This window comes from Rousettus aegyptiacus, unplaced genomic scaffold (genome assembly GCF_014176215.1).
Source record: "Rousettus aegyptiacus isolate mRouAeg1 unplaced genomic scaffold, mRouAeg1.p scaffold_m13_p_5, whole genome shotgun sequence".
Lineage (NCBI taxonomy): Eukaryota > Metazoa > Chordata > Mammalia > Chiroptera > Pteropodidae > Rousettus > Rousettus aegyptiacus.
The window spans coordinates 48,944,007-48,960,505 of record NW_023416308.1 but is presented as its reverse complement, the minus strand read 5'-3'; the positions used below and the strand labels follow the sequence as shown (position 1 = coordinate 48,960,505).

The 16,499-nt window shown below is 32.9% G+C and overlaps 1 protein-coding gene across 5 annotated transcripts in view; it reads right to left on the bottom strand.

The window, feature by feature from the left end:
* Positions 1-16,499, bottom strand: part of LOC107518684 (protein NPAT) — a 59,594-nt gene that overhangs the window by 16,362 nt on the left and 26,733 nt on the right. For 4 of the 5 annotated variants that reach the window (XM_036220217.1, XM_016160560.2, XM_016160561.2 and 1 more), the window contains 10 exons: positions 16,408-16,480; positions 14,756-14,796; positions 14,109-14,333; positions 13,112-13,193; positions 12,108-12,195; positions 11,460-11,551; positions 11,291-11,378; positions 5,107-5,203; positions 4,286-4,414; positions 540-2,186 (listed from right to left, as the gene is read on the bottom strand). In XM_036220217.1, coding sequence (XP_036076110.1) covers positions 540-2,186; positions 4,286-4,414; positions 5,107-5,203; positions 11,291-11,378; positions 11,460-11,551; positions 12,108-12,195; positions 13,112-13,193; positions 14,109-14,333; positions 14,756-14,796; positions 16,408-16,480 — 2,562 coding nt within the window. The remainder of the gene's footprint in view (positions 1-539; positions 2,187-4,285; positions 4,415-5,106; positions 5,204-11,290; positions 11,379-11,459; positions 11,552-12,107; positions 12,196-13,111; positions 13,194-14,108; positions 14,334-14,755; positions 14,797-16,407; positions 16,481-16,499) is intronic. The other variant, XM_016160562.2, reaches the window with a different exon arrangement.

The following is a 16,499-nucleotide window of genomic DNA, read 5'->3' as shown; positions in this document are numbered from 1 at the left end:
CATACAATCAAAAATGACCAATATGACAGGCGTGTCAATCACTAACTACACATAAAATGGCATGTAATAAATGCTACAAGTACTACTACAAACAAAGAATTCTAGAGACAGTGATCAATTCTGGAACGTGGAAGGCAGTGAGAAATTACAGAGGATTTTATGGAGGGAGAAATTCAATAGATAATAGATTCTTTGAAAATTAAGACTGTAATGGTTATTTAAAAAAAAAGTCTTCCATAACATTGGGTTTCAGTAGGTATACAGCTATTTGATAAATTAGTCTTTATCTCTTTAGTACCTTAGTACATGGATTGAGAATTGTGAAAAAATACTAAAAAGTAAACCACCAAATTCCATAGCTTACCAGATTTTTAAGAAGTATGACAGAATTAATTAGATAAAGAGGAAGTATAATCATCAATTTCAGAATCTTTTCTCATACTACCTATGACTTATTACCATTTAGTCAATAACTGCATACACAATAGAAATCAGAGCCTATTCCAGGGAAATAAACTTTAATATGTTCTTAAAGTTACCTTGTGAAAAGTTGGGTGACACAGCTTGGTTGACAGCAAATACACTGTTTGACCTTGGTGGTGTCTGTAGTTGAGGTGGTGGAGGCTGGGCAGTCAGAGGTGCAGAATTCCCAGGCAACACCACAACATTAGATTGACTTACAGTTGTTCCTAAGGCTGTTGGATCAGTTACGCAGGTAGCTATCAGAATGTTATTTGAATTGCCAAAAGTTGTGCTTGTTGTTGGCATCAACTGTATGTACCCTCCATCCTTGGAAACACATGGTGTAACACTGGCTGAAAAAGCAATGTTCTCTTCATTCCGAGCATTGTTTACTACAGAGTCTTCGGGTTTAAGCACTAAAAGGCTCTGTTCCATTGAGGCTGAATCCCCTATTTCTTCAGCAGATGTGACAGCACCTGCCATTTCTTCTGAAGATAGGCGTTTAACTATTTCTGCATTTTTGGCAGGTGATTTAGCAGATGACAAAATTATAGTTGGCAAATTTTCACCACTGATACTAGAAACAGCACTGTTGAGTTCTGTATCTGAGGAAACAAATGGATCATCACTGATGATAATTTTGAGAGAGACAATATTCGATGCATCCATCTCTGTTGCGTTGTCGCTAGCAGGTTTATCACTAGTATTTTGGGACTTGGGGTGAGAATCTACCACTGAAGAACATACAGATTCTGGAGGAACAGAATGTCTGTCTTCTATAAGATTACTTTCTGGAGGCATCAGTGCAACTTCCCCACAGTTATTCTCACCTAGAGAGATAAAAATACTATTGCCATCTTTTATGGAAGATGAGGACTCTTGTAAATCCAAAGCAACTTTCTCAGACTTGGAGGGCTGCGGTTCATGGTGTGTATGACCTAACTCAACACATGATGAATCATTAGATGGTTCTTTAATTGAAGATATCGAATCTCCAAGACAAATTTCTACTTCTTGTTCAGATACATTTAAACCTGAAGTTTCAACAGACACAGGTAATATTTCACTCTGAAGTGAAGAATTATCTTGACAATCTGAAAGTTGTGATACAACTGGTAATACGTTATTAATTTCAATTCTACTCTGGTGAATTTCTCTAGAATCTGGTGACTTAGAACCATGGAAATTAGTTTTAAGTGTTCCTGTATCATTAGAACTTTCACAAAATTGACTTTTTTTAGATGGTTTTCCAGTTAATGGTATATTTGGGGATAAAAGTTGAGAACTTTTCCCAGAAAGAATTAAGTTTTGATTGTTAGTTTCACCATCAAGGGAAACAAATGAAGTTATTGGTATATCAGACTGATCATTCGGTACATTTGGAGACAAAGAATTCTTTTCAACTTCCACAGCCATTTTGGTTTCAGTGGACATCTGACTGGTATATAATTCAGTACACTGCTGATTACATTCAGCATCAGAATTTATTCTTTGGTTAAAGTCATTTAAATTAGGCACAGATTCAAAGGTAATATCAAGGTTACTCTTCTGCTCAGCAGGAATAATTGTTTTGAAGGCTTTTTTCTGGATGCTAGAGCCTGTCTGGGAAAAATGTTCCTGGGCTTCCTGTCTAAGTTCATCATGGTTGCTGCCATTCTTCAAAGCATTTGATGTGTCTTCATTTTGATAAGATGTACAAAATGAGGGTTGACCAGATTGATCATCTGCAAAATATCAGGATGGTAGAAAGATATGGTGAGTATGTACAGGTTACAAGGTATTATTATTTTTACCATGAAACCTATTTTGCTAATGAATTAACTAATCATTGACATACCAGTAAGCAGAAGTCTGATAAACTTTATCTTGAAGATACTTTTTTTTTTTATTACTGATATCTTTTTAAATAAGTGCCAAATTGTTTTTTCAAGCCTCTTGGAAAACAGATGACACAATGAAGGAAAAAGTATATAGTTTTAAGAACATCTAATATTTACCAGTTTGTAAAAAAGCTGGCTCTATCTAACATGTAGTTTTTTCCAAAACACTTGACTTTTCAACTTGTACCATTTCTATTGAACTTACTTTATCTGATACATTCTTAAAAGTGAAATGGGGTCAAGTACACGTTGCATGATCAATATTTGATATTACTGTATACTGTTTAACATTCAACACACTTACTGAAGATCAACTATATGACTGGTGCTGGAATTGAAAGATGAATGACCTTGGAGAAATCAGTCTAGTAAGGGAAGCAGGTATAGAACAGAAAGTCAAAATAAAACATGGTGAAAACTATAAAAATAGAGGAACAAAAGGCACCTCTTTCTGCCTGGGGAAGTGAGAAAGTGATATAAAAGAGAAGATCTTAAAAAATAAAAGAACTGTAACAGCTGGAGTAAAAAGGACATTTCAGAAAATAACAGCACTGATACACTGTGTCATACAGCATTCACAGTTTAGGACAGAAAACAGTAACAATTAACAATATGAAAAAATGTAGACAAAAATCCAGAAAATGTTTATCAACTATCATACAATTCTGTTAAAGAGATATCGGTAAAACAATATCGGGTATAGTCTGAAGCAGTGGAAATTACATCTATGTCAAATAAATTGAGGAGGAGTCACTTTCAACAAAGCGGGAAGACCTTCTGAGAAATAGGATTTCAAGTTTCATTTTGTGCAAGGTAGAGCTTAACTGAAGCACAATCTTCCAGCCTAAGAAGAAATGGAGGATTGGGCTTGGGTGTAGGCATAGGATCCGAAGTAAAAGTGTAGTCTGAGTTACTCCAAAACTAGTTTTTGTAAGACATTATGTGAAACTTGGAAGCCATATGGTTTTTAGGAGGCTTACGAGGATAGTGACGTTTAAGATAGACATAAAAGATTACTTTGGCATAGCTCATGTAGACAGAAATGGATAGAGGTGGCACTCTAAAAAGGCATAAGGTCAAGCAAGAAGTGTAAGATGCCAGCATAACGTGAAAGAAGCCATAATGGTTATCTCTGAGGAAGGGGGATGGAGAAAAAATTTATCGGGAGGGGATATGAACAGAAGTTTTGGTGGTGCTAGAGGTGTTCTATTTTTTTGACTTGAGAGATGGTTACATGGTGTTTGATGGATTTTAATTCAATAAGCTATATATATATATTATTGTATACTCTGTACATATATTTGATAAAAGTAAAATTTGAAGAAAATTGGCAAATATTTAAAAGACCTAAGATGCACATATTTACTGCTATCCCTCATTTGAAAAGTAGTTATTGTGGGGCAATTATGCGCCATATTAGTATTCCATGGGAGGCAGAAATACAGAGAACTGACAATAGACACATAGGAATGTTACCTAAAACCTCAGAAAATCCGTAATTCAAGACTATTACATACAATTTCCTCTAAATAAGTGGGATATAGATACTAAGTAGTCAGCTAAACTTGCTTACTAGGATGAACGATTAATACTATACATCAACGTTACGTATTAGGGATTTGAATTTGTGGCTCAAAAAATTGTTACATGTTATAGACTTTTGTTGACTTGGTGAACACTATTAATACTGAATTGTGCAGGTCGATAATCTATTGAATCATGAAAGAGTAAGTATTAAAAATTCACCTTTTAATCAAAGCACTAAAGGCTGGGGAGTAATTTTCTTTTTATTTTTTCCTAGTGAAGAGAGAAAACTATAAATACAAAAACGACCTCTGTGGCAATTTGAACAACTTCCAAATTAAACAGTATTTTTTGCCTTTGAAATTTTGAGACTGACATCAGGATTTGGATTGATGATATTAACAAAGTCAAATTCTTACCAGATTCTTCTGTTTTAAAAGAACCTTTAACTGCTAGATTAGTTTCATCTGCTAAGACTACATTGGGATTGGTTTCCATATGCTGACTGGAAATGCCTTGTGAAATATTTTTATTATTCTTTGTTTTACCTGTTAAAAAGGGAACAGGGAAACAATCGGTTAAATGACCAAAATAAAAATAAGCGTCAATTAATGCAGCTTGACAGTGGTCAAGCTAATGTTAAACTTTGGTTTTCCTTATGGAATTTTGGATGTTTTTAATATGTTGCCTTATATATATCTTTGACAAGTACAAAGATTTTTCCATCAGACTTATAGTTCTTAAATTTCAGTCTATTATCAGAATCACCTGGGCGGGGTGGGGAGAGAAGGGGTCCAAAAATTTGCATTTTTAACACGTTCTCGGTTAACACTGATACTGCTGGTTGGGGGACTACACTTTGAAAATTACACTGCACTAGGCTATAAGATTGAGGGAAGTAGCCAATTTTTTAAATTTCTTTTGTTATCCAATTGTCTTTAATATAATGTATGTACAGTAGTAGATTTTAACACATTTGTGCTGACTGGCAAAAATGCCCACAAAAACAAATCACAAAACTGTTCTCCATTTTTAGAGCTAGCTAAAGTTTCTTTAACAAAGAATAGAACAACAACAACAAAAAACCCAACAAAACCCCTTTCATATCCATATAATGTTTAATGAAAATAGGAACTTTTTTCAGAAGCTCTGGGGAATGTTGCTTCACTCTGGTTAAGTTTCCAAAGAAACCAGAAAAATATTTTTCTTCTAACTGCCTCGAAAGAAATGGTCTTCTTACCATAGTCAAAGAGATCAAAGAGTGCCTGAAATGCTGGATCTGATTCCGTCTGTTCCAATATATCCTGTATAGCTTCTTCAGACATGTGAATTTCGCTCTTAAAAAAAAAAAAAAAAAAACCTCATTAATGTTTAATATCAGCTATATTATAAAACATTGAAATAAAATGAACACAGAAACTATATATGTGTATAAATACAAAATAAAATCACGCTTCTTTATGTAACACATAGGACTGTATAAATTTTAAGTGTACAGCATAATGATCTCACCTACATGTATTGTAAAGTGATTACCACAGTAAGTTTAGTTAACATTCATCAACTCATATAGATTAAAAAATTTTTTTTTCCTTGTGAGACCTCTTAGGATCTACTTTCTTAACAACTTTCAAATATAACATACAGTAGTGCTAACTACAGCCATCGTGTTGTGTATCACATCCCCAGGACTTATTTATAACTGGAAATGTGTACCTTTTGACCACCTTCCTCCAATTCCCCCATTTCCCACCCTCTGCCTCTGGTAATCACAAATCTGATCTCTTTTTCTATGAGTTTGGTTTTATAATGTTAATATGTTTCTTTCACATTAGCTACTGTACACTGCTTACTAGATCCTCCGATATAAATCGAACTCGCCCCTTTTATCTTTCTGCTTTGGTCTTTATATTAAATGTTTTCTTCAAATGTTGGACGATCCTTGCTTGCCTGTTCATATTTAAAAGTAGCATGCTAAAAGTTACCTGAAAACTTTGTGCTAATGGTGGGAGCTTGTCAACTACAATCTAAGGTCTAGAATAATCTTACAGAACCATCTGTATTTTTAGTTTTTTTCTCTCAAGTTAAGATTTCTTGCTGGGAGAGTATGATTGACAACAGCATTTCTGAGGGAAACTGGAATGGAGAGAAGATATGGAATTTAACTAATTCCTAAATTTTGCAACCTGTTTATTGAAGCCCTATCTTTGTCTTTACTTTCAGAAGTACTGGTGCCGAGTCTTTTTGGATTTGTGTTGTAAAGTGGCTTTTACCTAAGCTTTGCTTTTACTGCTAAATCAGGTACCACTTGTTCATTCTGACTTCTAAAAATTTTATGTCCTTTCCTCTTCTTTGTCTTTGTGGGTTAATGCTTTTTAAAAGTTCTTTATAGTGTCTTTTTAGTATTAGGGTACAAAACTAAATTTTTAATCCACTGTTTTAAAAAGGAACCCTTTTGTAACAGACATTTTTGTTTGCATAACTATGTCATAATTTAATTAATTTCCACTTTTGGACAATGAAAACCTTTATCCAGGCCGCTGTTCATTTCTTGGGATAAATTCTTCTGTAGAATTACTAAGTCCAAAGATACATAGATTAAAAATTTTGAAAACTACTGCCAAGCAGCCTTCCAGAGAAGTTGTATAAGGATGCCTGTTCTGTTTTGTGTGATATATGCTCTTACACAACAGACAATCTCAATTTTTAAGCATTCTCAATTTAAGAAATAAAAGTAATCTGATGTCTTAATTTATATTTATTATTGAACTAAATGTATGTCCATGTTTACTGGATATCTGAACTTTTTGGAGACCAATATAATTGAATTAAAATGATACTGAATACACTTTAAAATAACTCATTCAAAGCTGGTGTGCGACCATGGAGTAAAAGTATCCCCTATCCATGAGTAGTCAGCAGAAGTGCTATTTCTCACACTTAAAAGCTATTAAGAGTAAAACACCATCACTGCTGCCATGTTTCCTGTAAAAGTCATTGCAAACAGTAGATTGATAATTCTTATACTGGAGATGGAGTAGTATGCCAGAAGAATGTGTAAAGTAACTGGATAAAAATGATGTATTTTTCAACTGTATAATTTTACATGAAGACTTAAGATAGTTTTAAAAAGATATTTAAAAAAATAAAACAAACAGGTACAGATTATAGAATAAAAAGCCAAACTGACAGAATATTTTCAGTTAAAATATTAGATTTCAAAGAAGTTTCAGTACTCCAGCAAAGGGTGTTCACTTACTCTTCTTTTATAGTTAGAGATGTTAAATTTTCAATTTCAGTTATCTACAAATCATTCTGCAATGCTGTATTCTTCAATTTTCATAAAGCATAACTTTTGAATCTTATGTGAAAGGAAATTCATGTGGGGCAAGAGGTAAAGTGGAACTCTTGTAAAGTGATAAAAATTTGGATATTTAAATAAAAATGGCTATAAAATGAAAAAAAATTGCTTGAAGTTAAAAAACTTGGATTACAAGGATATAGAGAGAATATCAATAATTTTTGGCAAAATGTGCTTTAGAAAAAATCAGGAGTTTGAACAAATATCTCTATTCCATGAACTTGAAAATTTACAGTATTCTAAATGTCAAATCAACGATCTAATGTTACTCAAACTATGAAATGATACACCATACCCTCTTGGTTACTGTTGAAGAAACACATTTTTCTGGTAAATCTCTTTTACCTTAAGTCTATATATAGTTCAATGACCTTTGACCACTGTAAGGACTGTGTAACCATCATCCTCAAACAAAATTAAAATGTTGAACATTTCCATAATCCATGAAATTCATACATCCACACGAACCATTTCCCCTTCTAGAGAACTGCTCCGCCTAGCAAATCACTTCCCTTACCCTCACTCAGGCAAAAATTTCTGATTTCTACCAGCACAAATTAGTGTTGCCTGTTTTAGAACTTTGTATTAATGGAACCATACAATATGCATTATTTTGTGTTTACTGTCTTTGATCAACTTACCCTTAAGATTCATTCATGTTGTTACATGTATTAGGAGTTCATTCTTTTTTATTGTTCAGTAGTATTCTATTTTATGACCGTATCAAAATTTTATTCTTTTTGATGGACGTGTGGTTTGTTTTCAGAGCTTGTCTATTATTAATAAAGCTGCTATGAATATTCTTGTATAAATCTTTCTGTGAACATGTGTGAACATATTTCTTTGGGGTAGAATCTTAGTAGTAATTGCCAGGTGATAAGGTAGGTGTATAAGTGTATATATAAGTTTTTAAGAAACTATCGGTTTTCCAAACTGGCTGTATTATTTTACAACCTCCGCCAGCAACTTTTCATAGTTCTAGTTGTTTCACATCCTTGCCAACATTCGGTGGTATCAGATTTTTTCTTATTTTAGTCATTTTAGTGAGTGTGAAACGGCATCTTGTACTCTTAACTTTCATGTCCTAAATGACAAATAATGTTGAGTACCTTTTCATGGGCTTATTGGCCATTCTGTATCTTCCTTTGTCTGCTCTAGTTTTTCACCCATTTTTTAAAAATTAGGATGGCTTATCTTTTTATTATTGATTTGTGGGAGTTCTTTATATACTTTGGATATAGATTCTTTGCTAGACAGATTATGAATATTTTCTCCAAGTTAGTGGTTTGACTTTTAATTTTCTTTAATGATACTTTTAACTAGCAGACATTTTTAAAATTCCTACTTTACATGCATAACTGGCTGTTCACTGCTTAATGAAGTTGATGCATATACTTCTCAGTTGGGTACTGTGTCTTGCTGTTCTTTTAAAAAATCATTTAAATTTGAATTTTTAACTTTTCCCAAATACTATACAGTATTATGAACCAAGAACAGAGGGTGGTATCTTCACTTTCATATAATCTCTCACAGTATCTAACAGAGTACCTTGATTATAGCAACCATCTGATTTCTAATGTTGTAGATAAAATAAAGACAAAGAGTTTGAGACTATAAAAATTTAAACAGCCAATGTGTATCTGTTAAACATTAACATAAAAGAGGCTTTTTAAAGCAGTAGTGGTAGATAATTTAAAGATTGCTTTAAAAAGCTTATTGTATTTTGTTAAACTTACCAAATTTCACTGTGGGAAAATATAGCAATTTTTTTTTAAAGTATTCTGAAGGAACTGACAAAAGAAAAAAATTCAGTGCTTTTGCCCAGGATTCATTATCTGAAAGAAAACTTGCTATAATAAACACATTTTGTGGGCACAACAAAAATGATTACATTGCCTATAGTACAAGTAAAAGGACATGCTACAGTCATAATCTCACCTGCTCTTCAAAAAGGATATTTGCACATGGACAAATCTTAAAACATATAGTTAAAGTCTTCCTTTACTCGTTTGCATTCATTCACCTTCACTTTCACTGAATAGCAAAAGTGATGGTATCCCCTATCTTCCTTCTCTTAGCTGTAAATCTCACATGACTATTCATTTAGTTAGTAACTTCTCTTTTCAAACCGTCTCGTTCATTTTATTTTATTAAATATTACTTGGACTCACAGATCTTTAACATATTACTTCATTGTTTCTTTACATTTTTAGTTTGTAGTAGTGTAGAGAAAGTAAATTATATATACACTGTATAGTACTGCTGCTTATTGCACACAAATATACCCACTAATGAATCTTTTAGTATTAAATATTTAGAAATCCATGACTGATTGTTGTATGGATATAAGTATTTTACTGATATGTAAGAGTTGGTTAGAGTTATTAGATGGGTTAGAAATGTCTTATTATTTTTAACATTTAAATAATGTAATTTTAATATATACATAACTCAAACCATCATGCTATATGCCTTAAACTTACTCAGTGATGTGTGTCAATTATTTCTCAATAAAACTAGAAAAAAAATAAATATAGTCATGTGTCGCTTAACAACGGGTTATGTTCTGAGAAATGCATCAGTTGTCAATTTTGTTGTGTGAATATAATAGTGCAGCACTTAAATGAACCTAGATGATACAGCCTACTACATACGTAGACTATATGGTACATCCTATCACTCCTAGAATACAAACCTATATATCACATTACTGTACTGAATACTGTAGGCGATTTTAACACAATATTTGCAAATCTAAACATAAAAAAGGTACTGTAAAAATATGGTCTAAAAGATAAAAATGGTTTACCTGTATATAGCACCCAGCATAAATGGGACTTTCAAGAACTGGAAGTTGTTCTGGGTAAATCAGTGAGTGAGTAGTGAGTGAATATGAAGGGTGAGGACATTATTGCATTCTACTGTAGACTATAAAAATACTGTCCTATAAGCCCTGCCCTTGCTTTCTTCTGACAGGGTCAGAAATAGAACATCGAAGCTGTCAGTGCTGCTCAATGAACAGGGATGTGGGCTAGACTGACTGAAAATATGAAGGAGGAATTGGCTGAGTAAGGCATAGACCACCATAATAGTGCTTGTCAGGAAGGAGTGAAAGCTGGCCTGAGGATTAGTAGGAATATGAATCAAGATGGAGAGTTAAAAAAACATACAGGGGATTGTCAAGGCAATACAGTTTTGGCTACTGCATGTTGGACCAGTGGTCAGATTAAGGATCTTTGCGGTATTTATAAAAAAAAGTGGATGTAGAACTGAGAGGACTCAGTATTTTGACTTTGGAAATTTGTTTTTGGTTCCATTGACCCTATCTGGCACAAAGAGCTCTCTGGGATTGAATTAATGGAAGCAATAAATCTTATTTATGCTTACTATCATTACGACCTGAAAATATTTCCAAAATATAGAACAGGCTGGCTCCACGCTACCATAGAAAACTTTTACTAAAATGACAATATTGTTAAGGCAGTGTCTGTGGACCTGTCTTTGTACAGCATCTTAGGTTCTCCGCAAAAAATTTACAGCAATATATCCTGACGACCATCAGGCGAGATCTAGGAGGGCTATAGCCCTCTTTGAATATGTAGTGCTGGGGACAGGCTCCTCTGTGTTGAACTAAGTCACTGGTAGACTTACTGGAAGGTAACTGTGCACTCAAAACTGAGCTGCTGTGAATGAGAGGGAATCTATTACCAAGGCCCACAGATATGGCTCCTGTCAAAAAAAAAATCCTCCTGAACCACATATTCTTCTATTTCTTACAGAAAATTCAGCTCTATCAATAATTATATGGGACCATATTTGTATATGGGTCCATTGTTCACCGAAACACCGTTATGTGGTGCATAACTGAAATGAAATTTTGACTGATTATTTGAAAATTCACTAACACATTTTTAAGCAATGGATTACACTCGGATAATAAAGGAAATCTATATCTTATATTATTATTTAAAATAATTTTACAAGTTATCTAATTTGTTGGCAATGGTTTTGGAATGAAAGCAAAATACCATCAGTTTTAACTATATGTACTACACACAGATACCTGAAGTCCCAGGAGTTCATCGATTGAAGTCTCTGGTTCAGCAGGGTTGTTATCTGTTTGCTTAGGTACTTGAGCAATATTGTTGTCGCTGTAATACAGAAAGGAAAAATTTTAACACAGTTCTCAATGCGGCAAACACAATTAGGCATTTTGAACACACACAACTTACCTAGTCAAAAATTTATTAATGTTTTCTGCAAGCTTTTCTTGAAGAGATTTGTTGCTTAGTATTTTTTCTCGTGCATTTTCAATAACCATTTGCTGGAAAATAAAGTCAATTATTAGCAAAACGATAGATAAAATATTATGTTACTTATATAAAAAGAACCCCTTAATGGAAGCTAGATAGTTTTAATAAATCTAGGTGAAAACTCAGAAGTTTATGGAGGCTCCTTCCATATTAACATCTAAATACTATACCTTACAACTGATAAGTGTTTTCACAGATCCTTCACCAATTCTTTCTTCACTGGTAACAGAAGACAATTCTAAACTCTTTAGCTTTCATATAAGGTTTTCAATAATCTGACTCTAGTAAAATGCCCTACTACATTACATAATTCAACAATAACAATGTATTTAGTGTTTCCTAAATATACCGCTGTTTCTTGGTGCATTTGCACATGCTATCTATTCTGAATGAACTGTCTCCTACTGTTAAACTTCACCACTCTCTATCCCAAGGCAATTCCACTGCACAGTCTTATATAACATACTGTATTATATATGCACAAATAATATATACACAAATTTGTGTATATATTAATATTTTAAAACTCAGTAGTATCTCACCGCAAAGTGTGGAAAACTCACTCACTTTTTCTACTGCAAATGCATTTGGATCCTGGAAATTCCGTATTGCAGATTGAGGCCCAGACAAAGTGATACTTTTCCTTTGAGATTCACTGAAATACATTTTAAAAGCCTGTCTTTTAACTAGTATGATTAACAGAGTCAATGATAATTGTATATACAGACATAAATCTTAAGATAATGGTAGAACAGATATTTTCTTGATTTGTGGTAAGAACAAAGGACAGTAGAGTAGAAAAGCATTACTAGATTTGAATTAAGAAACACATTTAGCACTTATTAGCTATGTGGTCTGTAGCAAGGCAAGCTATAGCTGACCCTCTGACCAACCTTATTATGGGATAAGACCAAGTTTCTTATTGTGTTTATGAAAAAACTGAGTGAAATAAACTATATGTAAAGACATTATAAAAAGGTCAAGGTTCCCATAAATCTTAAGATATTATTACAGTTGTTTTACTTTTTATATGTTTAAGTGAGAAAGACTGTTATCATAAAGGAGACAGGTTAGCCTTGAATGAGAGAAAACGAACAATAAAAATTCCAACAAAAAAACCCTTGGCATGGCAATTGAAAAATCAGGGGAAAAAAACTCTAAAACATTTTAAATTAACATCCCTCTTTCTTGAAATATCCTTCAAACAAACATGGGCTAAGTAGGACAGAAAGAACTTTTCTCAGACTGTCTTGAAAATCACTATCAATTGGTTTAGGACTTTAAATATATGTTTGTAGACATGCCAGCATTACTTGTATTTATTTAGAAAACATTTATTTAAAAAAATCTGAGATAATTTTAAGATATACCTTTCTGTATTGCAAGAGAAAAACATTTCCAATGAAACAGTGATATGCCATTGATTATAAGATGCAACCCGATTTCAGGGAGGTTTCAATGTGAAACCCAAGATTTAACCTGATCTTGTTATTTTATTTACAATGTAAACATCCTGGCATAATACTTTTTTTTAACGTTATTGGAAACTTGTCCTTTTAAAAAGCATTTACCTTTTGCGTCTACCAGGAGACATTAAACTGGCATGAGTTTTCTTCTCCTGAGGACCAGGAATGATATTTAAAGCCTCTCCCGCTGTATTTCAAGAGAACAAAGCAGTAAGTCAAGGAAACTGAATAGTATTCTAAACATGAATTACTGGCATATGTAGCATTACAAAATTTTATATTAAATTCAGTTAGCATACAGTGAGTGACTACTATGAAAAAGGTAATGTAGAAAATATTAAGATTAATAAGATATAGTACCTATCACTTAAGATTTTGGAATACAACATAAAGTACGGCATAGTCTCGACAAAACATAACATGGCAGAATAGAAAAATTATAAGATGTATAAACTAAGTGTGGTATAAAAGAGGTTAGAGAAAAGATGGAAATGAAGAAGAATCTAATAGATGGCAATAAATTTTAGCTGCACAGAAGAGAAAGAAGAATGGACTAGAAACAGAGCAGGCACCTCAGTTCTAATCCCAACTATATTATGAACTAGCTTTTTGCCCTTTAGTGTCATGTGTTTACAGAAGTTTTGAGTATGCAACAAGCAAGATGTACCCAGATGATTTTTAAGTTTATCCCTAGCTCTAAGACTCAGCAAGGAGTATGAAAGATTTTTGACAGGTAGAGATGGAGGTGAACTAGAAAACAGTTCTGATACCAGAAGAACAGACTAACACGAACAAAAATAAGGTTGCGAATTATAAAGTGTATTCCTTTTAAAACCAAACACAATAGGGTCTTTTCTGTTAGTGTAGAAAACTGCAAGTTAGAAGAGAGTTCAAGGCTGGACTTCAGTTAGAGCAGAAATAAGAATCCTATATTAAAATGTCTCGTAGATTTAATAATATGCCTATTTCATGGCAAATGTACCTAAAGTTTATTTCTCATATTTTTTTTTGCTATAATTTTATGAGTATAAAGACATTAGTTTATCATCTCATTCATACAATTTGTTTAAAAACAAAATTTATGAGAGTAATTTCGACTTACTGGTCACAGTGTCTTGTGACTGTGAATGATTAACCACTACAAAATTCGACCTCAAAGGAACTGAAGTTTGGCTAGTTGGTCGAATAACTTGTGTAGCTGTCAAAGGAGCAGTAGTAAATTGTCCTGAAAGATACGGTAAAGTCAGCAACTCTGAACTGACAGGAGCTCCTTGAGATGCAAGCCTTCTCTGCCGTTTGATTTCTGCAATTCCACTTCTTGTTCGAGCTGAAACACATGAGCATTTAAAAAATTAATGCAATATCAGAGTAGTTTGAGAATTTAAAGAAGTCTACATGATATATATCCTACTGTTTAACATGTTAGATCTATAAATTGAAAAAAAGCCCTTAAAAATAACAAGTTTATGTGATGTCATAAGAAACAAGCTAAAATGAATACACTGAAACTTTATAAATCTAAGAACATATTTCTTTTATAATAATTCATACCGATAACACCTCAAACTTAGAGAATATTTAAAATGAATTTTTTACAATAAATGAAAATATTATTTCCTAAAATAACTCTACTTAGAAAAATAATAGTTTAAACAAATACATACTTAGCACACATGTAGTGTTAATTAAAATGTTCTTCTGACATTTTATATAAGTAATCCTGGACATTATTTAAAGCTGAATACCAACCTCTCTGATTGGCAGCAAACCCTGGGGAACTTTGCATGCTCCTAACAAACAAAACAAAGTAGTTAGATATTAAAAAAACTTCTGCTGTTAAGACACACTCTTATTAAGCTGTAGTCAGACCCAAAGTAAATTATGAGTTAAAAGACAGTAAGTGTCTTTCAGACAAAAAAGACAAGCGTATTTTTTTGAGGAGGTGGGTAACCAAATCTTATTTTAGTAGAAAAATAGTGGCACATTCACACACAAATAATTTTACTAAGTTTGTACCTAATGCGATATGCATTAGAGAGCCTTGACATCCCATTAAGTATACAATTTGTCTTGACTTTAAAAACTCAATATATTTAAGAAAGCTGTATATATAAAATTTTATAATTATCAATTATCTCTTAGAATTATAGAGATGTCTTCCCTCAGAAATTCAGATTTCATATATGACTACATACATAAATACTTCAGAATCCCAAAGTTGATTTCAAAGGACATCTTGCTTTATCAAATTTATGACTATTAAATTATTTCATTCAACCTCTAAAGAAGGAACAAAGCAAGCATATAAAATTCACTACAAGGTGATTCTCCTTTTACTATGAATTGGAGTTACCCATGTATTTGGAGAACAATCAAAGACACTGTACCACTGTCCTAGGAAATCTGTCAAATGTCTACCAACAAGAGCCAAAAAACTTACTAAATCAAATAAGCATTTTTAAAAACACACAAACCAACCTTAGAGAATAACCTGGCTAAGAGCCTTCTCTTTTTATGTAACACTTTATCAATAAAATATCCACTTATAAGTATTTATAGGTGTTAATGAAATTGTGAATGTCTTTGAAGATTACTGGAAAGTGGAGAAATGACAAGTCAGAAAAGGAGAATAAAGGTAAGACTACCAAATAAGATGGGGTGCAGAGTTAGACATAAAGCATTGGGACCATTTTAGCAGAAATTAAAGGAGCAGTTTTCCTTTAAACTGAGGAAGGAAAATGAGGCCTATGCTGAATTAAAGTGAGGTATTCACTTGTAGCTCTGGCAGAAAGGGTAAGAAATTAAGGTTTTCATACCAGACTCCATAGTTAGATAAGAGACATTATAAAATTGAAATCAACAGGGCTGGAATTCTTCCAAGGATGCTGAAACTAGCATTCCAAAGCCATGACCCAGGTAGAAGGTGGATATTAGTACTATGTAAAAATTTTAAAAGAAGATTCCAGAAGTATTATTATTCAAGCTTGATTTTTTGCAAGGAAGAACCAACAGAGCATGGATTCCACACATCAATTCTCCATACATAATGAAGATGCAACTGCATAAGAGAATTAACAGAGGACTGGGATTAGGGAATTTGTATTCTAGCCAGAGATCTGCCTATAAATTGCTATGGGAACTTGGGAGTGTCATTAAACTTCTATAAGTCTCAATTTCTTCATTTCTGAAAATTTTATTAAAGCATGCAATTTATTTCAAATTATTCCAATTAAAGACAAAGAAACATCAATAACCTCTAATTTCAAAATTAGATCAGTGTTATATAAATGCACCATGTGGGTCATAAGAAGATTTTAAACTCAAAGTAATTCTTACATGTGTTTGTATCCCAAAATCATTATACACATTCAGATAAGCTTATTACATAAGCTTTTTATTACCTGATCTGAGAAAGTGTATGGTCTAACTTCTTCCACAGAGATGACATAATTGCTGGGACATGATTTGATGTTTCTAAATCATAAGAGGAAAA